Source organism: Mus caroli, chromosome 2 (genome assembly GCF_900094665.2).
Source record: "Mus caroli chromosome 2, CAROLI_EIJ_v1.1, whole genome shotgun sequence".
Taxonomy (NCBI): domain Eukaryota; kingdom Metazoa; phylum Chordata; class Mammalia; order Rodentia; family Muridae; genus Mus; species Mus caroli.
Window position 1 is genome coordinate 157,612,530 of NC_034571.1, and position 8,500 is coordinate 157,621,029.

Consider the following 8,500-nt stretch of genomic DNA (forward strand, 5'->3'; position numbering starts at 1 on the left):
TCTCTCTGTCTCTGTCTCTCTCTCTCTCTCTCTCTCTCTCTCTCACACACACACACACACACACACACACACACACACTTTCAAAGCCTGTCGTCTATGGCCTACACAAGCATATAGTAAGCTGTAGAACAATGGTTTATCCACAGCCTTGCAGACTAAATCACTGTTGGTGAACTCTTTTTTTCTTCCAGACATTAAATATCTTCAGCTTTGTGGGGGCAGACACAGCCTCTCTTAGACGGTCTCTGCCCGGAGGTTATAATGTAACCGGAACCATGCATGTGACAGTGGGTCCCAGCCTGTTGGAATTTTACCCATGGACACTCACATTTCAGTTTTATATCGTATTCACATGTTGAGGGATGCTGACCTTCTTTTGATTTTTTTTCTCTTAACTCTTTAAAAACATGAAAACCTGACCCGGGGCTAACATTCGGCAGTAGAGTATTTGCTTGGCACAGGCAAAGCCCTGGGCCCAATCTCTAACACTGCAAAGAAAGAAACATGAAAACTTTGAAAGTTATTTTTAGCTCACAGGTTTGAGTAGGAGATGGGCTGGAGCTAGCCTGGGTTGGGGGTGGGGGTGGGGGGAGAGAGGTCATTGTTTAGGGAGAAATCCTCAACTGAAGTAAGGCTGATCTACTGAACTCCCAAGGTCCAGTGCTTACAGCCCCCGCCCTTCCCTCCTGAGAGAGAATTTTATCATTCCTATTATTCATGCTGTCCTCTCTTTTTCAGTCTTAAAGAAATTATTTGCATTTGTATGGACATATTATTACATATTATTTACAGTATGGACACATGTCCAAAGAGGCCAAAGAGAGTCAGATTCCTGGAACTGACTGTTGGCAGAGTCTCCTGGTGTAGGTTCTGGGAACCAAACCCGGATCCTTAACAAGAGCAGTATGTGCTCCCAACCCCCGAGCCTTCTCTCCGGCTCACACTGCTGTCCTTAACAGTGAACAATCCTGACTCGTGTGCTTGGCGCTTCATAGACTTGGCATCCTCACATGGGTGCCCTTCTGCCTCTTTGCTGGACCGTGGCCATCCATCGCCATGCTGCGTGGGCTCCCACTCAGTTCTTGTTATGGCTGCCTGCATAGTGTTATCTGAGTGTGCTCTCTGGACGGGCCCAGTCTTGCGGTACTCATAAGTGCTTGGGCAGCTGCCCCAAGCTTGTCCCTTCCACACCTTGCCTCCTAACCTGAACCATGGTCTTGTCAGGGAGGCATTTTGATGGTACTCAATGTTGACACTTATTCAAGTCAGCAGCATCATAGCTAGGGAGCGCTGGACCCATGATGTTCCTGCGACAGACCTAGTCCATGGCTGCTGTGTATCCTGACCATATCCAGGATGGCCTCAGCTAATGAAGTGCTCAGTAAGCTATCCTCTCACTGACTGACAGTGGCAGTCAGCTGTGAGTATTGTGAGCTAAGTCTAGGCCGCTGAGTGTGGCTACCCCACATGCTGTGAGTAAGAGTGAGCGGGCAGCCACATTTCCCAGCTGTGGCAGGTGAACACTTAGGAGCAACTATAGTTACAGTGCAGTGTGGGACATTTCGATGAAAAGTTAAGAAAACCCATGTGGTAGCTTGTGTGAGCGCCCACTTCCATGCCCACCCCCATGACAGGTCAACATCTGGAGCAGTTCTAGCCACAGGGTTTTCTTTCTTGGAAGGGGTAGCTGTGCTGGGCTAAGATGGCAAATCACCAAGGGGCACTCGGGTCCCAGGGATGGAGCCCAATGTCTCACATGTGTAAGGCAAGAGCCTGCCCTACCCCTGGCTAGCCCTCTCATTACTTAGCATTTTTCGGCGGTCTCACAAAGTTTCCCAGGCTGGCCTTGAACGTGAGATTCTTCTACCTCAGCATCCCAAGCAGCTAAGATTACAGATCTGTGGCACCAGGCCCCTTCCTAAAGGCACTTGTGAAACACTATGGCTGTCATCTGTGCCCTTTTTCACCTGTGAGAACAACACCCACTCTGGGTATGGTTTCTGCCACAAACACAGCCAACTCCAAATACCCTCCACCAGCCCCTCTAGTCTCTAGAAGTCAGAATGCCAATCCTCTCCTCCCCTGCCACCCCTTCTTCTCCTGGGAAGCCTCCCCAGTTCAAGGGCAATCCAGACCAGAGACCAAAGCACAATAGCTCTGATAGGAAGATCCAAGTCTCGGAAGTCATTTTAAAGGGGTGGGTGTGTGCTCTCTCTCTAGGGGCAAGAATTTCATTTCCATTTTGACAAAAAGTTTGTGAATTTGTATAATTTGGAATCTATTAGAAGGTTGGGAATAGGTAATCAGCTTTTAATATTTACATACTTAGGGGAAGAGATCTGACTCATTAGCAAGCATGCATAATAACGAATACATTACATTTCCCTTTGTCTCCTCTCAGGTGCAAGGCAATGTTAGAAGTGGTGATCTCACCCAGCCTCGCAACAAGCAGTGACTGGAGCGAGCACGGTGCTGCCGTGGGGACGCTGAGTGACAGAGAAGGTAGGCCTCTGCAAAAGTTTGGCTGGATGGGTTAAGAAGGCCTCGTTCATTCATGACAGACTGAGGGATCCATGGTACATTCCAGAAACTTCCACTCACATTGATGGTTCTAGAACAGAAACCAGTGTGCACATGGACCACAGTCCTGCCCATCCCTCAAGGGACAGCTAGACATGGTCATCACTTGAGCTGCCCTTCTTGGTCTCTGGTCTTGGTCTCTGGACCTTAGCGTTGGGTGCATTTCTGGCCGCCTAAGGCATCGTCTGCTCGGTCACCAGCTATGTCCCTTGCCTCCCTCCTGCCACCCCCTCTCCCCGCAGCAGTCTTGTTCATCGGATCCCCAAAGAAGAACTTATCTCCCGGCTGTTTTCAGGTTGGGTTGAAGTCAAGGAAGCAGAAGAAAGTTTAAGATGTTGAGAAAATTATTGGCAAATGATGCTGCCGGACTGGTTTTCTCCAGAACAATCTGACCTTTTGTTTGCTCTGCTGGGATTGTCAGCCTTCCTGGTAGAGCTCTTGAGGTGAGCAGAAGGCATTAAGCTATCATGCTGAGGCATTAGGCTTAACCCTTTCCCAGGCAGAATGCCGAGAGATTTGCTGCCAGTGGTATCCTCAGATGCCTGGGCTTGCCCTTTCTCTTTTATGGTCTCTGTGTGATGCCAGATCGTGAAAGAGGAAAGCTACAGGACTGTCCCAAGGAACCAGCAGGTCATGTGTCCAGTGCAAAACAACTTTTTTTTAAGTTTCAATAGTTTTATTGGGAGGTTTTTGTTTTCTGTGAAATATACTAGAGCTTGGGGCAGGGGACACATTCACGTTGCAAGGTAAAGGTTTCCCACCATGAAAGGACAAGGCATGGGGCGGGGTACACCGGGGCTTGGATCCACTTTCCTACCTCCTTCTGCTTCGCTCATATTACTTTTTCTCAGTGAACACAACACAAAAGAAATTCAAAACAGATCAACCTCCGGGGGGGGGGGGGTCACACCTAAATCTTCTCCCATCCCTGGCTTTGCCAACACTGGGAGAGGCCAGGGCAGCTCACTCTACAGCCCTAGGCTGCACAGAAAGGCTGAGGGCTCAGACAATTACTCCAAAGTTAATAAATTAGAATAAATTATAAGGAGGAGGAGGAGGAGGAATGCAATTTTGTGCTGGGAGGGTCCCTTCTCTCCAACAACTAAGAGTTGGGGGAGAAGATGGGGTATCTCCAAAGGCCACTGCATTTGGGACTCAGAGCAGTGGAGGTCAGCTTTTCCTCCACTCCTTCCCAAACAGCAAAATTGGGGGTACGAGAACGCACACATGCATATACACACACGTGTACACACTCACACACACAAAGTCCTCTTTCCCTAGAACAAGGACAGACCAAGAAAGAGGATACTATCCAACTCCCATCTCCCAAACCATCACTAAGGTTAAGGATATGGTCAGTGAATAAAATCAATAAGGTGGGTGATTAGAATGTGGTAGGGGAAGCTGAAGATGCTGGAAACAAGGATGCCTAGCCATACCATCTCCCCTGCCCTAGAGAAGGACATACAAGTTGGGGAGAGGGGAAGAGGGGCTGGAGGAGGGGAGTCAGCAATCACTGATCAGCTTCTCCAAAGACATCATTCTGCTTGCACTTCACGTTCTCAAAATCAAAGGCAGAACCAGCCATGCATGTGTAGATATCTTTGATGTCATTGCAGGTTGTCTCAGAGTGTGTGGTAGCATCATAGGAGCAGGAACAGAACACCTGACTCTGAACCATCATCAATGGGCTCATATAAATCACTGACAGCCACAAACTTCTGGTCAATGGGTTCTAACAGCTCCAGTGCAGGCTCAACTTCCTTTTCTGGTTCTGCAGTCTCTACAGTGGTGCTGGCAATGGCGATGTATTTGCCCTGTGCGGCCACGTTGTGTGCACATGAAACGTTTTGAGAGTAAAGCCAGGATTCTCTGAGTAATTATTTTGTCATCGAGACGATGACATTGCCCCTTCCTGCTTCATGAAACTAGACAACAAAAATCTTACCACAAAGGTGTGGGCTCTGAGACCAGGTCTGGGTGGCAGAGGGCAGCGAGCAGTTCTCCTGGCATCACAAGCATCTGTGCAAACAATCCTCTTTGAGGATTTAAAAGGAATTACCAGCCATGCTCAAAGATCTTCACCGTTTTCTTCCTGGGTAGAAACTGGCCCAGGCCAGTTTCCTACTGTGTCTCAGAGTCAGCATGGACTGAGTCAGCCTGAAAAGGGTCTGAGCTGTGGGAGTGGGGCATCCGGGTCTCACTCCCAGCCCAGCCACAGCCAGCCAGGCAATCTTTGTCTCAGTTTCTTCCTCTGACAAATGGGCCATGATAATGACCCACTCTGTAGAGTGCCATGCAGGGGATTAAATGAGGTTACGGTGTGTGGCAAGTCTGGTCCTGGCTCACCCCAGCATGGTAAATGATTAACGTAGGCCATTGTCACCCTCTGAGCAAATAGCCACAGGGATTAGAGTCAGGGTGGGAGTCTGGCCCAGGTCATGTCTTTGTTTGGTCTTCCTGGTATGTTGTGCAAAGATGATGACTTTGTAAAACCTGGAGAAACTCTGTGCTAAAATCTGCTTTCCCTTGAGGTGCTGAATCCTTCAGTCATAGGAGGCCTACCTTCCCACCTGACCACCATCCCATAGACGAGTCCCTGCTCCTCCCCTTCATCTTTTGGTGGTCCTGAGATCTGGCTCTGGTGCAGACCCTTCCTCATCTCCAGTTCCAAGAAATGCTGACTTTGCCAAATAACACAGTCACTTGGGAATGCATTTCCAGCCCAGTCCTATGAATCTGGCTTCTTCCACCCTCACTACCACAGAAAAACATTTGGTGGTCATTTTGACCTGGGGGCTGAGGGTGTGACCCAGTGGTAGAGCCCCTGCCTCAAAGTGAGGTGCTGAGAGCATAGCTCAGCAGTGTAGCACTTGCCTAGAGTCCACCAGTGTCAGTGCTTCATTCCTGCATATGCCTTTAAACCCCCTTCCTACATAGCACATAGCTCAGCTCCCAGCTTGTTGATGAACTTCAGAATTATGGATGGATGCATGGATGGATAAGTAGGTGGATGGATGAGTAGATGAACAGGTAGATGGGTGTTTGAGATCATGGGTGAATAGAGAAATGGATGGATGGATAGATAGATAGATAGATAGATAGATAGATAGATAGATAGATAGATAAGTGGGTAGATGGATGAGTGGGTGAGAGGTTGGGTAGATATATGGGTAAGTGGTTGGGTAGATGGGCTAGTGGTTGTGCACTTTGAAACATAGATGCAGACAGTGGTATTGAAAGATGAGCTAATTTCAGGTCAGTGTTAGCTTTGAACCATTAGCAAAGTTGTTTTCACTTCCTTCCCCTGCCCAGTTTGTTGCCTCCCTAAGGTTCAAGTCATTGCAGCTTCCTCTTGGATTCTCTTCCAGTCTCATCTCTGTTGCCGTGATAAAACACTCTGACCAAAGGACTTAGGAGAGGAAAGAGTTCCTTTGGCTTCTACTTCTAGGTCACAGTCCACCACTGAGGACCATCAGGGCAATAATTCAAAGCAGCAGAAGTTGGAAGCAGAAACCACAGAGGGGAGCGTTGCTCTCTGACTCACTCGTAGACTCATGCTCGGCAGCTTTCTTGCCTCGATATTTATTTGTCACACGGACATACACTTTACATGTATGTGCTTTATACACTTTAGTTTTCCTGCAAGCCTATGCTTTTAATTATAAACTAACCAACCTCCCCACAACACCACCAACCCTCTGAGCTCTCTTTTTTTAATATTTATTTATCTATTTATTGATTATATGTAAGTACACTGTAGCTGTCCTCAGACACTCCAGAAGAGGGCGTCAGATCTCGTTACAGATGGTTGTGAGCCACCATGTGGTGGCTGGGATTTGAACTCAGGACCTTTGGAAGAGCAGTCGGCGCTCTTAACCGCTGAGCCATCTCACCAGCCCCTCTCTGAGCTCTCTTGACCTTATCATAGTCCTTGTATGTATCAAAGCTCATATTGAATAGCTTGCTTATATAACCCATAACCACCAGCCTATGGATGGTGACACCCACAGTGGGCTGGGCCCATCAATTAATAATCAGTCTCCCATAGACATTCCCACAGGACCATCTGGGCAATTCCTTGGTGTCACCTGAGGCTTTTCATGCAGTTGACTCCAGGTTCTGTCAAGGTAGAAGTTAAAGCCCGTGAGGACCTTTTACCCCTTACCATTTGATCCAAAATCCTATCACTTCTAAGCCATACCTTTTAATCCCTTGTCCCCAAGACTTCATGTTAATATTATATTATACAATACAATATAGGCCCCAAGCAGTCCTTGGACGAGAACTCCACAGCCAGTTCCACAACACCCAAAAGAAGATCCACTCCCAAGCACTCTAACATGCCCAGGATCATAGGATCACAGGATCACAGGATCACAGGATCTCAGGATCTCAGGGTCCCAGAGGCAGCTTGACTCCCAGGAGCTCAGACATACCCAGGATCTCAGGATCACAGGATCACAGAGACAGTTGAACTCTGAGGAGTTCTGAAACAACCAGGATCATAGGAAGGACAGGCTCCAGCCAGATATAGTGAGGGCAGGTAGCACTAGAGATAATCAGATGGCAGGAGGCAAGCATAAGAACATAAGCAACAGAAGCCAAGGTTACTTGGCATCATCAGAACCCAATTCTCTCACCATAGCAAGTCCTGGATACACTATCACACCAGAAAAGCAAGATTCGGATCTAAAATCACTTCTCATGATGGTGATAGAGGACTTTAAGAAGGACATAAATAACTCCCTTAAAGAAATACAAGAGAACACAGGTAAACAGCTAGAAGCCCTCAAAGAGGAAACACAAAAATCCCTTAAAGAATTATACAGGCAAAGGAAATGAACAAAACCATCCAAGATCTAAAAATGGAAATAGAAACAATAAAGAAATCACAAAGGGAGACAATCCTGGAGTTAGAAAACCAAGGAAAGAGATAAGGAGTCATAGATTCGAGCATCACCAACAGAATACAAGAGATAGAAGAGAGAATCTCAGGTACAGAAGATACCATAGAAAACATTGATACAACAGTTAAAGAAAATGCAAAAACCAAAAAGCTCCTAACCCAAAACATCCAGAAAATTCAGGACACAATGAGAAGACGAAACCTAAGGATACTAGGTATAGAAGAGAGAGAAAATTCTCAATTTAAAGGGCCAGTTAATATCTTCAACAAAATTATAGAAGAAAACTCCCCTAACCTAAAGAAAGAGATGCTCATGAATACACAAGAAGCCTATAGAACTCCAAATAGACTGGACCAGAAAGGAAATTCCTCCCATCACATAATAATCAAAACACCAAATGCACTAAACAAAGAAAGAATATTAAAAGCAGTAAAGGGAAAAGGTCAAGTAACATTTAAAGGCAGACCTATCAGAATTAGACTAGACTTCTTACCAGAGACTATGAAAGCTAGAATATACTGGGCAGATGTCATACAGACCCTAAGAGAACACAAATGCTAGCCCACTCTTCTATACCCAGAAAAACTCTCAATTACCATAGATGTGGAAACCAGGATATTCCATAACAAAACCAAATTTACACAATACCTTTCCACAAATCCATCCCTACAAAGGATAATAGATGGAAAACACCAACACAAGGAGGGAAACTACACCTTAGAAAAAGCAAGAAAGTAATCTTTCAACAAACCCAAAAGAAGATAGCCACGCAAACATAATTCTACCTTTAACCACAAAAATAACAGGAAGTAACAATCACTTTTCCTTAATATCTCTTAACATCAATAGACTCAATTCCCCCCAAAAAGACATAGACTAACTGTAGTGGCTATTCCTGGTTGTCAACTTGACTATATTTGGAATGAACTACAATCCAGAATTGGCTCACCAGTGACCCTTATCTGGAGGCTTGGAGATCCTTATCTGGATCTTGGTATGGAGATCTTGAG

The 8,500-nt window shown here is 46.3% G+C and overlaps 1 protein-coding gene across 1 annotated transcript in view; it reads left to right on the forward strand.

Annotated features, from left to right (window-relative positions):
* The window catches only part of Eya2 (EYA transcriptional coactivator and phosphatase 2), a 170,707-nt gene that overhangs the window by 65,844 nt on the left and 96,363 nt on the right, over window positions 1-8,500 (forward strand). Inside the window, exon 2 of the mRNA XM_021149209.2 lies at window positions 2,402-2,502. Coding sequence (XP_021004868.1) covers window positions 2,412-2,502 — 91 coding nt within the window. The 5' untranslated portion in view covers window positions 2,402-2,411. The remainder of the gene's footprint in view (window positions 1-2,401; window positions 2,503-8,500) is intronic.